At 49.9% G+C, this 18078-nt stretch overlaps 8 protein-coding genes across 8 annotated transcripts; 4 read left to right on the top strand and 4 right to left on the bottom strand.

Annotated features, from left to right (window-relative positions):
- Nucleotides 1-2504: 2504 nt before the first annotated feature.
- EI97DRAFT_462884 (uncharacterized protein) lies at nt 2505-3076 on the bottom strand (the record flags this gene model as incomplete). Its single annotated transcript, XM_033801315.1, has 2 exons — nt 2505-2818; nt 2869-3076. 2 exons carry the CDS (start codon nt 3074-3076, stop codon nt 2505-2507), a joined length of 522 nt encoding a protein of 173 aa, XP_033648931.1.
- A 1570-nt stretch (nt 3077-4646) lies between these two features.
- EI97DRAFT_462883 (Hus1-like protein) lies at nt 4647-6068 on the top strand (the record flags this gene model as incomplete). Its single annotated transcript, XM_033801314.1, has 7 exons — nt 4647-4689; nt 4738-4843; nt 4896-4908; nt 4956-5700; nt 5795-5871; nt 5923-5928; nt 6030-6068. The coding sequence occupies 7 exons, from the start codon at nt 4647-4649 to the stop codon at nt 6066-6068; spliced, it is 1029 nt and encodes a 342-aa protein (XP_033648930.1).
- A 591-nt stretch (nt 6069-6659) lies between these two features.
- EI97DRAFT_388028 (uncharacterized protein) lies at nt 6660-8064 on the bottom strand (the record flags this gene model as incomplete). Its single annotated transcript, XM_033796158.1, has 8 exons — nt 6660-6718; nt 6769-6938; nt 6992-7210; nt 7274-7446; nt 7499-7545; nt 7593-7696; nt 7748-7854; nt 7906-8064. 8 exons carry the CDS (start codon nt 8062-8064, stop codon nt 6660-6662), a joined length of 1038 nt encoding a protein of 345 aa, XP_033648929.1.
- Nucleotides 8065-9229: 1165 nt separating this feature from the next.
- EI97DRAFT_284653 (concanavalin A-like lectin/glucanase) lies at nt 9230-10173 on the top strand. The gene has a single exon (XM_033794394.1). The coding sequence runs from the start codon at nt 9350-9352 to the stop codon at nt 10025-10027; it is 678 nt and encodes a 225-aa protein (XP_033648928.1). The 5' UTR covers nt 9230-9349; the 3' UTR covers nt 10028-10173.
- A 76-nt stretch (nt 10174-10249) lies between these two features.
- EI97DRAFT_446655 (uncharacterized protein) lies at nt 10250-11077 on the bottom strand (the record flags this gene model as incomplete). Its single annotated transcript, XM_033800045.1, has 1 exon — nt 10250-11077. The coding sequence occupies one exon, from the start codon at nt 11075-11077 to the stop codon at nt 10250-10252; it is 828 nt and encodes a 275-aa protein (XP_033648927.1).
- A 1531-nt stretch (nt 11078-12608) lies between these two features.
- EI97DRAFT_437905 (FAD/NAD(P)-binding domain-containing protein) lies at nt 12609-14444 on the top strand. The gene has a single exon (XM_033799434.1). It carries the CDS (start codon nt 12693-12695, stop codon nt 13971-13973), a length of 1281 nt encoding a protein of 426 aa, XP_033648926.1. The 5' UTR covers nt 12609-12692; the 3' UTR covers nt 13974-14444.
- Nucleotides 14445-16292: 1848 nt separating this feature from the next.
- On the top strand, nt 16293-17117 carry EI97DRAFT_388018 (kinase-like protein; the record flags this gene model as incomplete). Its single annotated transcript, XM_033796157.1, has 1 exon — nt 16293-17117. One exon carries the CDS (start codon nt 16293-16295, stop codon nt 17115-17117), a length of 825 nt encoding a protein of 274 aa, XP_033648925.1.
- Nucleotides 17118-17264: 147 nt separating this feature from the next.
- On the bottom strand, nt 17265-17745 carry EI97DRAFT_284617 (uncharacterized protein). The gene has a single exon (XM_033794393.1). The coding sequence runs from the start codon at nt 17609-17611 to the stop codon at nt 17411-17413; it is 201 nt and encodes a 66-aa protein (XP_033648924.1). The 5' UTR covers nt 17612-17745; the 3' UTR covers nt 17265-17410.
- Between the last annotated feature and the right edge of the window lie 333 nt (nt 17746-18078).

Here is an 18078-nt window from a genome sequence, read left to right as displayed (position 1 = left end):
TCCAGAGTTGGGGAATACTGTTGCACTAAGAGAGTTATTCTTCTCAGCAACTGCGAAAGAGACCGATTGTTCGGCTCTGTGTGCGCGGCTAACTTTTTGAATCCCTAGGACTAGGAGCAATACGGGGCTTATAGCTTGCGCCAGGACTAGGCTAGATGACGGCGTGATTTTGCGGAAGATAGACGCTTGTCTAACAACAGGCATCTTAGTAGGTCTGTAGCCCTGTGCTTCTGCGCCTGGGCGTCAGCTGTGGCGACGGCTACCTTACCTGTAAGTGGTACCAATGCGACGTCGTAGACTGAAAGGGCGCACCTGTGAAGGGCGCACCTGTAAGATTAGGCAGAGACCCTAGATACCTGGGGGGCAACTGGTGCTGCGCCGCTCTGACACCTACGGAGAATTATGACCTTGCATGGCACTAACTCTCAAGGCTTGACTGTGGCTCGAGAGATTTGGGGGGGAATGATGTGCGATGGTAAGGCTGAACGAGACGACGATGTGGATCTGTGCTGACGGATTAAAGAACACAAAATTGGGCTGCGGTGAAGTTGATGGAGGCAGTGTATATGACCTTCGGTGAGGAGCCGATAAGTTCACATCAAGGTCTGTTCGAGTTCGTATCGCTTAGGGGAAGGCAGCATGAAGGAGGCAGTACGCTTTCACAGCAGGTGTATAATTCTCCGTTGTAAAATTGCTCCTTCAACTCTATCATACACTGTACTACTCTCATGCAGTAGTATACGTTCCGAAATCATGGCATAGCACGATCCAATCTGGCTCATAAGTATGAATTGGAGCATCATTCTTATAACATTCTATCGCGAAGTGACACCATATTCAGAAGCAGATAATCCCACCCGTCAGAAATAGAAACGGTGCAAAATGAAAAGTATTTGAAAAAGAAAGAAAATCCTGCTACACGAGAAGGAAACAAAGTACAGTAACCAAGTTGAACATGCCATCTGCACAAGTAGGAAAGGAAAGACTATCTTACTCAAGCAACAGGCCAATTCCTGGAGAAACCTCAAATAAAGATGCCCCGAATATTCATTGCAGCCAATGACGTTGCCTCAGGCCATTTATGACAAAGACCAAAAGACGTCTGAATCAGCTATCGCTGGAAAGAAACCTTCATTTTCCATCCGATAAAGGTGATTACTGTCCTGTGAGTTGTCCTTCTCTAGTTTCCAACCATTTGTTCTAGCTCCGTAATTCGAGCTTGCAGAGCACCTCTCACTCTGTCAAACTCTTCATTCCTTCGGTCGATCTCCAGGCGCCAAGGACCTTCAACTATTTGCCTCTGAGGTGGGGACAGACGTTCGATCATATCCAGTGCTTCATCACGCGGTGATTCGGCCCTTCTCCAGATGTCATCAAGCCTTCGACGGTAATCTTCTCCTTGTCTCAGCAGATCCGTTGCGTTACCTTCAGTGTTTGTAGTGTTGAGCCAGTGGTCTACTCTCTCCACAAGTAATTCGAACTGGAGATTGTATACCTGGGAATCTCTCTGCAATTGTGCGAACGTTCTGGGGACTGAAGGATTGTTGGTTGCCGGTGGTGTGGATCCTGCAGCGTTGCTCCCCCGCCCTCATCCCGGAGCTGGACCAGGTCGAGATGGACCTGCTGTGGGCTGCCCTCCTCTGCCTCCCCTGCCTCACCTGCCTCCCCTGTTCGACATTGACTAAATGCGTAAATGGAATGTAAGTGAAACCGAAGCGTCCTCTGTTGAAGGTGAGATCTTTGGTATGATGAACTCCCAGCTTAATGCTGGGTCAAGTATTTATATTTTTGATTGGTTGTTTACTCTAAGGTCTCGTGGGAGAGGTCCCAAAGTCATCCTCTCGAAGTTTGTCCCATCTAGCTGGACTATCAGTAACTGATTCAGTCAGATGTTCCGAAATGAGGCCGTGAGAACGTCCACCAAGGTCATTAATCGCCAAATAGAAAACACATTACTAACTGAATGCACATCGTGTCTGAAGAGATGCTTGCTTTTTCTCTGCATGTCATTCGTGACATTGTGAACGTGGCGGCAGCGGCAATGCGGAGTATGGAAACCTGGTATATCTCGTACGTTGCTATCGGATCTTACTTTAAATGAATTCGCAAGATTTAATGTACCAATTTGTAGATGACGACGTACCAACATCCGAGTTACCCGCCTGTTTAGAATCACCGTGTATTAGACCCTGGAGAATGATACAAGAAACAGACACGAACAACATAGTCCTTACTATTCAAGCTCAAATACACCCAAAAACCCTTTAAAGATTCCGATCTAACCCAGCATTAAACATTAACAGAGACCTTATCTCCTTCTATAAATCCAGAGCCCAGGTAACCTCCATTGACACCAAATTTCTCCCGTGCACAAATTGGCTTCTCCTGTTGATGAGAAGATACCATCCCCCGGTTTGACCTTGTAGTCGACTATTGGTCTAGAACATGTCCAGACTTCCTTTTGCGCCATGAGATCTTCCGGACACTATATTATTCATCTTTGTTCAGGATGGGGACCTTTTCCTAAACTCTTCAAGCTTTTGCAACTTCCGTTTAATGGCGTCCCTCCTGGTTTCAGACTCCTTCCTGATATCATCCACTTTATATTTATGAAGTCCCTTCTTCGTCGTACGAATTTGACTATCATCGAACTTATCAAACTCCCTTCTAGCATTCTCCAATGCCTCCATCGCGTTTCTCTCGAGGGTCTCCAAGTGATCTAGGTCTGCACCCTTTTCCTTGAGCAAGCTCTTTCTATTGTCTTTGGTAATCTTCTTTTCGAGCCATTTCTCCACAACCCTCAGATGTTTCTGGAAATCTTCACACATTTGCATAACTTTAGGTCGGTTGGAGGCCGTTTCGCAGGACCAGTTGGAGTGTAGTCTGGGGAACGTAACAATTCGGCAGCATTCTTCCCAGCCGATGCCATTATAGCCGGATCAGGGTGAGAGCGTGGTGGAGGGCACGTGGGAGGTTCCGGCTCAAAATCTAGATGCGTATTGTAGCCTTCTCGCTTCATATACGCAGTGAACTCCTCATCAGTTGAGAAATCGGATTCAGTTAGGTACTTGGACATTGTTAATGGATCGTGGAGGTGATAAAAAGTCAAACGAACTAGTATGGATAAGAAGCTGATTGGTGTTATAGAGGTGAAGTGCGTGCGAAATGGCAGAATTTATACTTTGAGCCGTCGGACCCAGATTATGTTCTCTCGAGTCATTCTCAAAACTTGCGGTTGTTGCTCAGTGCATGGAGTGCTTCTTGAGTCACGAAGAGTCAAATATTCACAATTTGTCACCGGCACAGTGATAGACTGGACCTCTAGTGTCATTGACGACAGACACAGCTACATACCAACCTCTAATGTACTACCTATTTATTGACATGCCATATGGCGGGTAGCAAAATCCTTTGAATAAGTGCAGCACGAGTGACATGGTTATGTATACTTATTGAGATGAACATTCCCACTTAACATAGGTCAAGGATCTGGCAAGTTACACGTCGGTATTCTGAAAGCGTCTGACGAAGACTTATTCAGATCTCTAGTCTATGCAGCCATTTCGGTGACTATACACGGTCTAAGATGTAAAGAAACTACTTGGATGATATTCACAAACCATTGTGCATATAGCAAATCAAATAAAGGGGCAAGGTGCGCAGCTGTCCAACCTCTAATCCACCGACCTTGAACTCACATGTCTTACCCGAGAGAAGCTATTCAACCCCTTTAAAGACGTGTTGTCCGTGTTATCAGAAACTTCTCGGGCTATTGTAGAGTTGGAGTCCTGCGGGTCTACTACGTGATTTCTTATCTCCTCCAGTGGACATTGCGTGAGCAAAAGATGATGCAATCAAGAGTCGATGGGTGCATAGTGTAAGTTGATGCTGGCAATTGCTGTATTTCTGGTACGAAGGCCATGCAGGGCAAGAATGATGCCTGCGATGCGAAAAGACGAAACTACCCAACAAGGAAGCCATGGAATCTTTTTACTTAGATTCATCATTGCACCGGCACGGTGTTCACGGTGACCCGTTCTGAGGGGGCAAAGCCGAGGGTCCCGAATGCACCGAACCTTTGAATGACCCCCAGTTGCAATCAGTCAATGATGATACTTCACCCCCAGTAAGCCAGTCAGCCAACTTGGAGCTCCAAACTCACGGTAACGTGATCACAGTTGGGTGATCAGCGCGCACATCAACGCTTGCTTTGCTTCTACAAGGACTGAGGCGGCGGGTGGCGGAACCTTCCCCGGTGATACATAAAGTTTCAATTCTTTGACAAGATGACGCTTATACCACATGACCAGCGTTCCTGGAGCAAATTACAGTTGCAGAGAGCTGCGGATCGGACCGCGACTGGTCAGCCACCATTTGATTAAAGGGAAATCACAATGGCGGCTTCTTGCTCCAAGCCACGGGGGGCCTACTAGAACCAACCAGCTGGTTGTTTCTCAATCTTTCTGATCTTATAGAACAGAAAATAAGTCCGGGAATGATGGGTTCGGAGGAAGAGTAGTGAGTGGTTCATGAACGCACGTATGATGTTGAATTTGGATTGGGCAAGCAAGCTTGAGCACGGACCACCTTCCTACACCACGACGCGTCTGCATGGAACCTCCCATTCAACCTCCGAACGCGTAACGATGCGTTTTAAGGCGTCTATACAGAACACCAACACCTTCACGAGTACGTGCACAAATTGTCATATGCTATTTATGATCTAATTCCGCACAGAGCTCACCGCGTCGTTCAACTCGCTGGGACCGCTGGCGTGGGTGAAGCTCGATGCCGAGCATGTACACTTCACTGTCATCCCAGAACAAGGTACACAAGTGTGGGCGTGAGTGTCGCTAGCTCTGTGGTACTATATCGTCGACTTACGTATAGTGCAGAGTTGTGTCTATCGTAAGCGCACGCCTCGTCCATCGTGGCAGGCCTAATGGTTTCGGCAGGACAGCATCTTCGACACCTACACAGTACAATCGGCCGCGAACAACGTCATCAATCTCGAAGTCCCTCTCGTCCTTCTGAACAGGGCGCTCAAAACGGCTTGGAATGCCTCGTCGGCCCAGATCCGCCTCACCAAGAAAGACAACGTGCCACTGCTGGCTCTGACCATTGTGACAACATCCTCAAGCTCCCACGCCGGGTTCCCGACCGCCCCAACAAACAATGATGACGGTTTTGATGCACCATTCGAGCAACAGCTCGGAGGAAACAGCCGCGAGACGATCATTACACAAGAGGTGCCAGTGAGGGTGCTCGCACCGGACGTGGTCGCCGGACTGCACGAACCCCAGTGTCGTGAGCCGGACGTTCACATTCTGCTGCCACCCCTGTTGCAATTAAAGAGCATCAGTGACCGCTTCACAAAGCTATCACTGATTGGGAAGTCTGGAAATGGGTCGGCTGCGCCGCGCACGCGATTGGAGTTGTCAGCAAACATGCATGGGTGCCTCAAGCTAAGCATCAAGACCGATGCCATGAGCATATCCTCCCTATGGACGGATCTCAGCAACCCGGAATTGGATCCATCACAGATAACCATGGACATAGCTGACCACCCTAGCACAAAGATGAAGCAACTGGGAAGCGCCGACGGGCGAAGCGAGGAGGGCTGGGCAACAGTTCGCATTGATGCTCGCGACTGGGGGAAAGTCATGAGCGTGGGGAGACTTGGTGGGAGAGTAGTTGCATGTACGTGCTCCCTCGAGGTGCCCCTTTTGTTGTCGATTCTTTGAAGGCCAGCGCCCAGGTACATTTTACCTGAAGTATTCTGACAAACACACAGGCTTTTGCCACGAGTTTGCACTAATTCTCTACGTCTACCTACCAACTGATAATGGGGAGCAGGAGTCAGTGTTGACGGTATGTACTGTTGTCCGGTTCTCCTCCTATTGCATCTCTAATGAGCAACAGTACTATGTAAGCTCTTATAGCGCCTAGCGTTCCTGCTCTCAAGATCCACGCGCAGTAGGTCTTCTATGTTTTCGCTATCCCCGATAGTCCGCTAATACCATTCGCAGCTCAAAACAACAGGTCACGGGACGCCACTGTCTTCGTGAGTTCGGACAGTTCCCTTAGCCGTTGTCACCAAGTGGTCTGGGTTACCCTCCGCCTTCTGAAGATGTCGTCAATGGTCCTGTGACTCCGACATCACGAGAAGTACGGAATGAAGTACGGAATGGTACATCGTTGCAGACGCCGGTTTGGCTGGAGTTCTTGATCACCCGATTTGCGTCTTGCCAGACTCCGTTCCGGTGCGCTGCCTACGTTGTGGAGAACGGCGAACCAATCATTTAGCGCGATGAAAGCAAAATCAACGCCAGGACTTGTCTAAGATATACAGCATACCGTGCTCCACAGCATGGAGCTGTCTCCTAATCGGAAGAGCGTTGGTTGACCTTGTGCTCTTCGTGAAGGGCATGTAGGTTATGCACGAGCGGAAATGGAGCGGACATATCGCAATCAAGCAACGGCCGAAGACTTGAAATTATATATGGACTACAGTCTATCCTATCTCCGCCTTAACCAGACGACGCACACTATTAGTTGCCACTTCAACAACAGTCGAAATCCATGGCTGAATTCACCGCTCTGTCTGGACTGGCAAATTATTGCAGGCGCGGCTGTTATGGCCGCTTACTGTCAATGAATTACTCCCACCGCTTCTTAACATAGTTGGCGACGTGACCGCCCGGAAGGGTCTTGACCCCTGGACGAAGAGTTAGCACATGTGAAGGGTAAGCAATAGAAGCTACCTACATGAGTCAATGTCCTCGTTAACCTTGGGCTTGATAGTGCACTTGTTCATTGCGGCCGCATTCTGCGACTTAAGAGTGGGGCAGTTCTGGTAGCAAGGAGAGTCCATGGCACGCTGGAGCGCGTCGCCTTGCCAGCCAAAAAGATAGTCACCGTGGTTGGCATATCCGGTGCTTGGGGCCTTTGTCAGCTTGACACATACTGTCAGTCAAGGCGAGATGCCTACCCGTCACCAAAGCTCCACACGAACGGCTGGGAGCCATCATCGGGCCAGTCGGCTGGGTTGTTGAACTGGCGCGTGTCCCATATGACTTCATAGAAGAGTTGAGGAACGCGAACGGGGTGCGAGGCAGGGCAGGGACCTCCAGACTCAAAGGTGCCGAACTCCGGGTACGCCATGTGGTCCATGTGGTTGGGCGAATCCAGATTCTTGCCATCCCAGCACCTGTAAGAGGTGTCAGTAAGAATGTTCAGAAAGAGATGGATCGGAAATAGGGTTGACACATACGTAGGGAAGCGCACGGCGGTCATGATGCCAGCAGGGCAAGGCTTGTCGGGGAAGTCGAGCGTCTGAGGGTCGCGCGTGTTGATGGTCTGCAGGCAGGTGAATGTGAGCTGTCGGTATCTCTCGGCCTGCTCCTTTGTCCGGGCGTTGACATCGCCAATGTACATGCGGAACCCCTGTGAGCGTCAGTAGTGTGGTTCCGCTTTCTTCTTTCAAGAGAGCACTTACGGGCTTGAAGGCGGTAACCTTAGATGTCTGCTGGAAGTTGTAAAGGCCTTTGTTGTTAGTACTACGCTCCGTTATCTTCAGAAAGCGCACTAACCGTCCTGCATATAGTAGACTGTCATTCCTCCGTTCACACCATTGAAGCCCGAGTTGGGAAGCTGGGGAACACGCTTGTAGGTGCCGTTCTTTGCCTTGAAGTAACTAAGACAAAGTAAGTAACAAGTTCAAATCGGAGATGCTGTAGTTTCTTACAGAGTCGCGGTCCAGTAGTTTGAGAAGTCCTCGCTGAACTGGCATGATGTGCACGTTGACTCTCCTGGCATGTCCTTGGCTGGGTCCATCGTGACGTTCAATGAGTTCTACCAAACATCAGCAACATTAAGACTCCCAGAGATGAAGGGCAAACGTACACCACCGACGATCTGGTGCAGATGGGGAGAAGGAGCCTGTCCGGGGTTGACCAGAGGGTCAATGCGATCAATAACGAGCTGGGCACATGGGAACCTCAACAATGCGACGACATTGCCAGGCGCAAGGAGCGCTGCAGCGACAGCAGAGTTCAGCTTCATGCTGGGAACTCGAGTTGTTGTTGGATTCTGGATTCTCAGCTGTGTTGGAAAGAAGAATGACAGAGCCTCCGCAAGGTTGCCTAGTTCCTTATATGGCCATGAACCGGGCTCTACCACGACGTGACAAGGAACTCCTAGATTGGGACTGGGCAAGGAACGTGGCGGTTAACAATCGCAACTCCGTATCACGATTCTGGAATACCCCAATTCCGGGATGGGGGGATTTCGGTCGCACAGGAGTTACACTGCTGGACTTCATACCTGGCCAAACGCTGGACGCTCTGTTTGACTGGTTGATTCAATTTTCGATGACGATGATCCATGCCATTGTTGTTGTTCTTTGGGTATCAACACTTGATGTGGGTATCCCACCCTTCTCCACATGGCTTTGGCCCGCACGCCTCCCGCTATGGTCCCAAGCACTCGCCTTGCCACGTTCTGCCTGTGGGATACTTCATGGGTACCAATCAGAGAAGTACTTCGGTTGAAAATTCTCACGAGAAACCAGTTATGGCACGGCTTGATATGAGTCCAATATCGATGTTCTTGTCTTCCTTTCGGCACTCCTATGTGGGGAGCTCCGATCAATGGTTCCTCAGCTGACCTGTCTGGCTGATTCATATTGAGGCTCAACGGATATGAGGACGAGCGGATGTCGCAGCAAGGTTGACGTTTGGTCGACTTTCGTTGTAGGGTTACACCGATTCCATATACTTTTTCATTGCCATGCTGCCAAGGCGTGGGGCCACCATTTCCCACAAATTAAATGTCCGCATCCATACACAAACTGTACGATGCTGGCTCTTCCGGCCATTTCTCTGTGTTCTGAGTAGTCTTGGAAGCGAGTAGGCCTGTTTTGGTCTCCGTAGAGGCAGTTTGTTAATATGCCTAGTACTTCCACGCGAAGTCGAAATGGCGGAACGGGACGAAGATCATGGCAGAAGTCACCCTTCTTGGCCTACTATCAACGATATATCCGCGGATCATGGCGACCTCGTGGCTATCCTTCGCGAAGGTTCGGTATCCGGATCAGAGCCTGGTTGAACCGGGTAGAGGAGATTGAAATTAATACTAGAGCATGCGGTTCCTTGGTAACTTGACCTCATACTTTTAAAGAATCTCTTGGAGCTTCAAGTCTCTCTCTGTCTCACCGCGACTTTTGCTTCGGTCACACAGCGTTTTCTCATCCGTTGAGCCGCGCCGCTTCACGCTTCCTAGAAATCCATCCTCTTCTTATTGGCTCAAGCAATTTCTCCGCCTACTCTCCTATTCCAGTACAGTCATCATGAAACTCAACTCCATCCTCGGAGGCCTTGCCTTCATATCCTCCGCCTATGCAGCCTTCGATCTTAACAGAGGGGGCGCCGTCCTCAAAGCCCCAGCTGGCGAATCGTTCACATCCGTAACCGGCACCTTCGCCGTCCCAAACCTGACCGGCAACTCTCGCCTCTCAATATGGCTCGGCATTGGCGATTCTCTCGAGCAAAAGTATGTCATCGGTGGCGGCATTGTCTATAACCGCACACTTGGATCCTTCGCAGCTTTCTTTCCCGAAGCTGCCATCGACACAACAACCCAAGTCCCCGCCCGAGCGAGCGACTCCATCACTGTGACCGTGTCCCTCACGTCCCCCAACACCGGTACCGTCGTCATTGAAAACAAGACGCAGAATAAGCGAGTCTCGCAAACAGTGGCTGCACCCGCTACTGCGGATCCTTCCCAACTCAAGGCCCAGGCGGCGGATTGGTGGGTTCAGGGTTACCAGGTTACGGAGGGAGAGCTTTTGACGACGCCGAATTATGGGACGATTACGTTTAGTGGTGTGAGTGCTACTACATCAAGCGGGAAGAAGGTCGATGCCACGGGGGCTGGTGCGTACGAACTGCAAGGGACCTCAGGGCAGATGTTTTCCAAGACAACCATCTCGGCGAATCAGATCCAGGTTCGGTGGCAGCGTCAGTAAGGGTGATGGAAGATAAGTGAGAATAAGGCAATGTTGTTATGGGTGTGGATGGAGTCTCGTGATTCAAGAATCAGCATGAAGGTTGGGTGAGATAGGGAAATGCAATGATGTTGTAGACTAGTCTTTTTGAATAGACCAGTACTTCTATACTACTCGCTACCAACTTCCACTGCCCCTTCCACCCCCTCCCCGACCCTCAACCCAAGTATTCACTCCCGCCATCTAGGCGTCGAATTCTGGATCGAACGGAATCTCATCCAGTCTGGCCGCAGCCTCCTTCATCTCCTCCTCTACCCGCTCAAGCTCCTCCTTGCTCAGCTTGTCTACCCACCCTGGGCCGCCGTCTTCTGATCCCTTGGAGGAACCGGAGCACTTCTCCCCAGATGCTTCCAACGACGGAACACTGTCTACGTGGGCAGCAGCCACCGGTACCCTAGGAGGCTCATGGTCCACCACCAGTGGCACAGGTCCAGCCTGCACCTCCAGCGGCTTCCCAATATTGCACTCCCGAGGCACCGGGGCGCTTTCCACTGGCCTCTCACTCGCAGCCAGCATCTCGGCAGCAGCGAGAATGCTTTCGAGGGGATTCCCCATGGAGACAGCAAGCTGTCCCAAAGCCTCCCGGAGCCTTGCCAGTTCCCCAGGCAGGCTTTGCCCCTGGTTCACCAAGAAGCAGAGCAGCCAGCGGTAGATGGCCCAGTCCCACCCAAGACCGCCCGGATTGGTGATCTGGTTGAGGTCCTGGTTGGAGGTGGTGAGGAATTCGCATACGGATTGGAGGGCATGGCCGGCCCCCTCTTCGAAGAGTATGGTGGAGATGGATGTGCATGCGGAGAGGAAGGAGGGTTCGTCCTTGGTATTGTAGCCATGGTAGGCCATGTTGAGGAAGTGGTTCATATATGGCTGGAGGGTCTCCAGCTTGGCCACGTGCATCTGCAACGGGCTCATCGTCGGTGGAGGAGGAGAAAAGTATGGAGGAGAGGGTGGAGGGGTCGGAAGGAAGGAGGAGGTGGTGGAGGGCTTGTTCCGGGAGTGGTACTGCTGCTCCATCGCCCAAAGCTATGTTCCCGGAGTTCGGCGTTGTTGCTCCAGGTACGCTTCTCGCATTTTCCCCTCAAGCCATTCGTCGTGGGCTTTCTTGCGGATGTATTGCTCGTATTGGAGGATTCAGGCTTGCTCAATGGGCGTCTTGCCCTTCAGCTCGGAAGCAACGTCGCGGAGTTCAAGGAAATATGTCGCGGACGCCATCTCGAAGGTGTCTTTTGTGTGAAGTTGGTTGGAGGAAAAAGAGTACAAGAAGGCCCAACGGAGATAGGAAGGCGAAGGTGTTTGCAAAAACGGGACGTGGTATATGGACAGGTAGTTATAGTACTGGAAACGATGCGGGTGCAGGTCGCAATGTCTGATGAATCTTCTGTATGTGTCCACGAGGCAAGAGCTGGAGAGGAGACGAAAAGATTTGATGGGCAAAGCAGCAGAGGAGAGTACTTATGTAGAACGTGCCAGTGCCTTTCTATTATCGCTTGACTACAATAGCGAGCGTTGATTCTATTGTGTATCAGTCACTACAGTGTCCGGAGTGAAACACAATAGCGGCAACGGTGGGTGTCTATTGACCTCAATGACGTATAGTAGTGGTTATTCCAGATCAAATATTATCCTCTATAAAAGCTCTTTGGTCTACATTTTACTCGAACATTGTTATTATATATTGTAAAAGGACAATGCTAGTCAGTGATTCTTCTATCTGCGACTGTGAGCAGTGGGCAGACAAGGCGCTCCTGCAAAACCTACTTGTAGTGCACTTAATATATCCGCATATTTCGGAATCAGTTCGACTTATAAGCCTGTAGATGTCACTTTTTTGCACACAATAGATGTTTGAAAAAGATCGCGCTGGTGAAAGATGGTGAATGTGAAGTTGGAAAATTTATCGTCATGATCAGCGTAATCCTGAGAACGCCTACATTCACCTAAGTGTTCCAACCTGGGTTAGGGTTGTAGACAGAAGACAACTAGAGCGACATTGTCTTTGCTTCCTGTTTATGTAGACTGCCGCAACTTGCCATGATATTGCTCCCACGAGAGGGAGATGCCTGGCATCACAATATACCAAGTTTACACATGGCACATGCATCTCACGCGAGCATAGACATTATTTCTCGCATAGGGCAAAACTACTATGTATACAGAGGGACGTCCCTGTGTCATCCCGTGCTGCTTATTTCTCATGCACAATAGCATTGACGAGAAATAACGCTACTGTGTCTGGTGTGCTACAGTATGCAACATATCCGTGTAGAGCGTTGTTTGTTCTGCGCCGCGAGAATCCTCAAATCTCGATGTGTCCTTCCGTGAAAGAACTGACGTGGTTGGTTTCCTAGATCAGTCTAAGCACATCTTGTTGCCCTCGAGTCAACAAGAATGGAAGCATCACGAAGTGGTAAGCACCAACTGCCCAGGTGGTTCTGTTCGTGGGGCAGAGGACCTTCCGCAAGGGGATGTGGGGCCTGTTCCTTCCCAAAGTTAGCCGAGCTTAATGCAGCTGATAAATGTAGGTCAACACTGTGCCACGGTTTGTACAACCCAAAGACCACAAAGCTGAACAGACTACGAGTCAACAGAGATACCTGATTTTTCTATCTGAAACAGAAGACCCTACAAGATGCCTGAGTTCCCTCGCCGCCCACCGACTGGCATCAAAGTCATCATCGTCGGCGCCGGTTTTGCAGGCGTGGCAGCAGCCATCGAATGCGACCGGAAAGGCCATACCCCCATCATCCTCGAGAAACATGCGAATATAGAGGAAATCACTCGGTTTGGTGATATTATCAGCTTCGATCCGAATGGAGCGCGGCACTTCGAACGATGGCCCGGCGTCATCGAAGCCATGCAGAAGGTGGCCCGTCAGACATCTTGGCTGGACTTGTATCACTGGAAAGGCGAGTTTATCACGAGGCAGTCGTTCGCAAAAGAGAAGTCGTGGGGTCCAAGGATCAACGGGCATCGTGGAGAGCTCTATAGTATCATCTATCAGCATGCCAAGGACAGAGGGATCGACATTCGACTGGGTCAAAGAGTGACAGATTATTTCGAGGATGACAACCTTGCCGGTGTTGTAGTGAATGGCAACAAGATGACAGCCGATATCGTTATAGCCGCCGAAGGTGTACGTTCGCGAGGCAGAAAGATTGTTTTGGGCTTCGATGATAAGCCTAAGAGCTCGGGGTACGCGGTTTACCGATCTTGGTTTCCCGGCGAGGTCATTGCGAAGAACGAAAAGTTGAAGCACCTCGTAGAGGGTGATTCGCACTGCGGATGGATTGGCCCCGATCTGCATTTTCTGGCTTCCTCGCTGAAGAATGGTAAAGACTTCAACTGGGTGTTCACACACGTCGATGATGGCAACATTGAAGAAAGCTGGCAGTTTCCAGGCAAGGTTGAGGATTGTCTCAAATATGTGGAAGGATGGGCACCGATCGTTCAAGAGATTGTCAAGGCAACGCCACAACACGGACGACTCATCGACCACAAACTCGTCTACCGGGATCCTTTGCCAACGTTCAAGTCCCCAAAGGAGCGCATTGTTCTAATAGGAGATGCGGCGCATCCTTTCCTGCCCACATCAATTCAAGGCGCAAGTCAATCAATCGAAGATGGTGTTGTGTTAGCCGCCTGCTTGGAGTTGGCGGGCAAGGACAACATCCCGCTGGCAGTGAGGGCTTATGAGAAGATCCGGTATGAGAGGGTACATAAAGCCCAAGCCACCGGCGTGAAGACGAGGGAGAAATGGCACAAAGCAGATTGGGACACCGTCAAGCACAATCCAGAAGCGATACATTTGACACGAGAGGCTTGGCTCTTGGCCTTCGACGCCGAGGTGAATTGCTACGAAGTTTTTAAGGAGGTCGCCGAAAGTGTTAGTGAGAAGCGCGCAAAATTATAGAGGATCTCGTGCGATGAGACTCTCCATTTAGACTTTAGCAACAAAAAGTTTCAGCTTCAACCCTACGAAAACCAATTGGTTACGGACTCCCATGACTTCGATTCATTAGAAAACAACATTTGGGAATCGACCTCCGTCCATTATTTTCAGAGTCCTGGTGGGCCGTCCTTTGCTTCCAGTTCGATTGTCGAATACTTTCATTTCTATACCCCGATCCCTGGAAGACAATTCCTGCAATGCTTCCTTACATACCCATCAAGCACCCACGTAATCGTCCCGCAATTCCTCCCTCTCTCGCATTCGACCTTCATCTGGGCTCGTTTGCAGTCACAGGTGAACTCGATATAATAGATCGTGCACATTGTGTCTGACGGAGAACTACTAAGGCGTTGGACTAAATCTGATCGATAATGTTGATGTTGACAAAGGCTGGTGCGTCGGTAAACATAATAGTGCGGAAATAAATGCAGGAAACTGTGTCTGCTTTTATATTATTTGTTGGTGACAGTGGGGTTGAAGAAACTCCTTGTGACTCGTGTACGTTGACTCCTGCATGGAATGTTCAGACACCGTGAGTGTGAAGCATGGTACAGAGTGAGCAAGCTTGCCCTGTCTTTGCTGCGTCATTAGGGTCCATGAGGACAAAGGCTCGTGGAAAGAGGTCTATCGTGAAGATGAGATATACCAGCAATGAATGCGTCACGCGCTCCTCTTTACCAAGCAGTGCCGTGCAAACCCCATGAACCGGCGACAACATCATGTAGGATGGCCTATGACTAACTGCACAGCGCAGTAAGCTACTGATATTTCTTGCTGTAGATATACTCTCGCACGCCGTCACCAACTCCAATCATCCTGCGTCTCATATCCAGAGTCAGAGGCTACACCGCTGCTACGGCATCGAGGGCAGATCTCTCTCAACCTTCCCTCGCTCACCCATCGAAATCTGCAAAGCCGAGTTCGCTGATCCTGGCAAGGTTGCCTCCATGTACTGCGTCTATGACCGCAATTCAGAGTAAAATAGTACTGTATACACATTTGAAAGTCTAGATAAATTCGCCAATGCAACGTCTCAGGCAATTGAATAGTTGTTCCTGCAGAGAAAACAAGCTTGTTGGAGATTTGCGCGTGCGACAGTGCGTTGTTAGAAGGTAAGTACTAGTTATTTGAACCAGGTATTTCCTGGCAAATTGATTAAGTTCTCTTATAGTGCGGGCTACTGAGCCCCCAGTCACACGTCGGCATAGGCATAATGTAGGTGGTGGATGTACAGGAGAGCACCGTCTCTAATTATTGTTTCAATTCGACATTCACAACCGTGTTCAGTCACGGTCTTCCATAGCACCGAGATCGCGCACTACTCTATATAGCGTGACCCTACATGATCGTCACGGTCGCTATTAGTATCAAATCGCCAGCAATTAGAGTTTGACATGACTACGTGGCCTAATGAAGTCAACCTGTTGATATATGCATTCAACACAGTAGTCAGCCGTCACAGTAGCCTGTCAATTTAGAATATTCTACTGTTCCCAGGGTTCGCTACGCACTATCGAGTTGGAGGGCACTTTGTACTGTTTACACTTCAGGGTGTTCACCTTAAACTTATCGCAATCGTGAAACTGTTCCTCAGGCACCATCTAATCCCTAGCTGTATATTCGAAAGTCTATAAGGGCATAGGTAAGAGTCTCGTGATGAAGCTTTCCTCCTAGCGTAAAGTCGTTTACAGATTGTTGTAGGTTCGCGCAAGAAGCCCCTAAAAATCACACAGCTGCAGGTTTAGCAAGCTCGTTGGGAAACAACTATGGCACATTTTTATATTAATGCTTATCTCATTAGAAATAATGCTATTATTTGGTCTCTCCTTGCAATTGTGCCATGCTTAGTCATGGCATACCCACAGACCCCTGTCGACACGGCACAGACCACTTCGGATTTGGTTTACAACAAATCTCGCGCCGTCTGCCTTCGATTTCAACTATCCCCACCTTATCTGCCCTATCATCATCGAGGTGATCCCTTGCCAGTCAAGCTAGTTGTTGATATAGAGAGTTTTGGAATTGTTACATAACTTTTCGGGACTTTACGCCGAAGCCATCTATCACGACCTAGCACACATCACATTCAGCGACAGTCTTCAAACCGACCGGTGTCCTTAATTGCCACACTCCATGGATGGGTTTCCGTCTTCTGAGACAAAAGAAGATTCGGTCGGTAAGGAAGCCCCGGCTCTTAACCCCATGCTGAACGAGCTCTCGACTGCCAGGCCGATAGGCGGGAACCCAGACACCATTTCAAAGCTACCAGTGTCGGCAGACATGAATCCCGAAAAGAACACGGCCAATACTGCACTCCAACTTCCCGACGACTTGTTTATCATCGACGGGAAAGGCGAATTTATAGCCGGCGGAACGACATCATTAGTGGAGCGATTGCCATCAGGCGACATCATCAAAACTCCCTGGGCTGGTGACATTCGAGAGGAAGACTGCCGGAGGGAAATCGCGATCGAGGCGCAGATATATCAGAGACTGGGGGAACATCCTCGGCTGGTGAAGCTGAAGGGTTGGGACCCGGAGGCCCATACTTTGACACTGGAGTATATGCCCAATGGCACGCTCGAGGAGTACTTGAAATCTCACCACGAGGAGATCTCGCCGGAACAACGACTCTGTTGGATAGCGCAAGCAGCCGAAGGGCTGCACCTCCTGCATTCCGCGGGCATAATCCACTGCGATGTCGGGCCCCACAACCTCTTACTAGACGCAGATTTAAGCCTCAAGATTGCCGACTTCAGCGGTTCCTCCCTCGATGGATCTCGGGCGATGGTATGCCCTGGAGCAAGATACATGGCACCAGATCCCGATTGGAAACCGGGGAAGCCGCCATCAGTTGAAGAGGACTTATTTGCCCTTGGCTCGACTATCTATTACATTGTAATGGGGAAGGCGCCGTTCGACGACCTGCCGGACGGTGAGGTAGAGAAAAGATATCTAAATGGAGAATTCCCGGATCTGGCGGGCGTACCCTGCCGAAGGATTATCGAGTTATGCTGGCGACAAGAGGCCCGCTCCGCAGAGCTGATCCGTGACCTTGTGGACAAATTGGATCCGCATGGAGATTCCCGAATCTCTACCGCGTAGTCTCTTGTTCCTGTAGCTCTGGGATCTACCAAGCTAGGGCGAGCAAGATGGAGACTCATCAATCGGCTAAGGGTGATCATGTTCATTCAGAGATATCAAGGAGTGTCTGACTATTCGGCCGCAAAACCCTCCATGTAAGTGTGTTTGTTGGGGGTTCAATCTCATCCTGCAAGCCATTTTCTAAACTTGCCTCGGTTCAGCCAGTAAATGCGACCATCAACAGCTTTCTCCAGGCGACAGATCACAACCCCCGCCCACCCACTGCTATATAGTGGAGGCTCGAGATATAGCAACTAGCTTTGAGAATACCCTTCATCCCGATGGTTGGGGCACTGTTGGCGAGCCGTGGTTTTGCCCCCGTAAGATTGAGTCGGGTTCGCACAAACGTTCCCAGAGTTCTCAGCGTCCTGGCATTTCACCAACCGAGTGACTGTAGTATCGCATGATTCAGGACAGCCTCTGTAATGGATTGTAGTTGTCAAGAGGGAACACATTCTACGAGCCGATTAGTAGGCTCTATGCCATAGAGAACTAGTTTACCTGCTTCTGTAGCTCGTGATCGGGATCGTATGTATCGTCCTAGTCGACCTTGTCCAGCACGTTGAGAGTGACTCGTGGCGGGGAGACGAGTAGCTGAAAGCACTAGAAATTTCTCATATATAGTGCGTCCCTCTCGTGTAGGCCAACGACTACGCCTCTTTTCCAATCGAATTGGGCGCGCGGCAGGATTTCATTTAAATTAGATTAGTAGGCAGCGACCAATGCATCCTCAGAGGCGGAGTCTTGCTTGTGAGTGTACTGTAAAACCAATCAGCTTGTTTCAAGCCTTGATATGTAAGGCAGCAGCTTACCAAATCTACATACCTTCAACCGCTTCAAGATATCTATGTCTACTACCTCAACGTCCCCCTGCCATTCCTCCAGAGGGGATGTTACCAAGTCAGCGCGCAACTTAATCAGC

The sequence above is a fragment of the Westerdykella ornata genome (genome assembly GCF_010094085.1).
Source record: "Westerdykella ornata strain CBS 379.55 unplaced genomic scaffold EI97scaffold_61, whole genome shotgun sequence".
In the NCBI taxonomy this organism is placed as follows: domain Eukaryota; kingdom Fungi; phylum Ascomycota; class Dothideomycetes; order Pleosporales; family Sporormiaceae; genus Westerdykella; species Westerdykella ornata.
This window is presented reverse-complemented; position numbering and strand designations above follow the sequence as displayed.

Excerpts from the sequence above, each read along its gene's own strand:
- EI97DRAFT_284653 (XM_033794394.1), top strand. The coding sequence starts at position 9,350 with ATGAAACTCAACTCCATCCTCGGAGGCCTTGCCTTCATATCCTCCGCC.
- EI97DRAFT_437905 (XM_033799434.1), top strand. The coding sequence starts at position 12,693 with ATGCCTGAGTTCCCTCGCCGCCCACCGACTGGCATCAAAGTCATCATC.
- EI97DRAFT_284617 (XM_033794393.1), bottom strand. The coding sequence starts at position 17,611 with ATGTGTTCCCTCTTGACAACTACAATCCATTACAGAGGCTGTCCTGAA.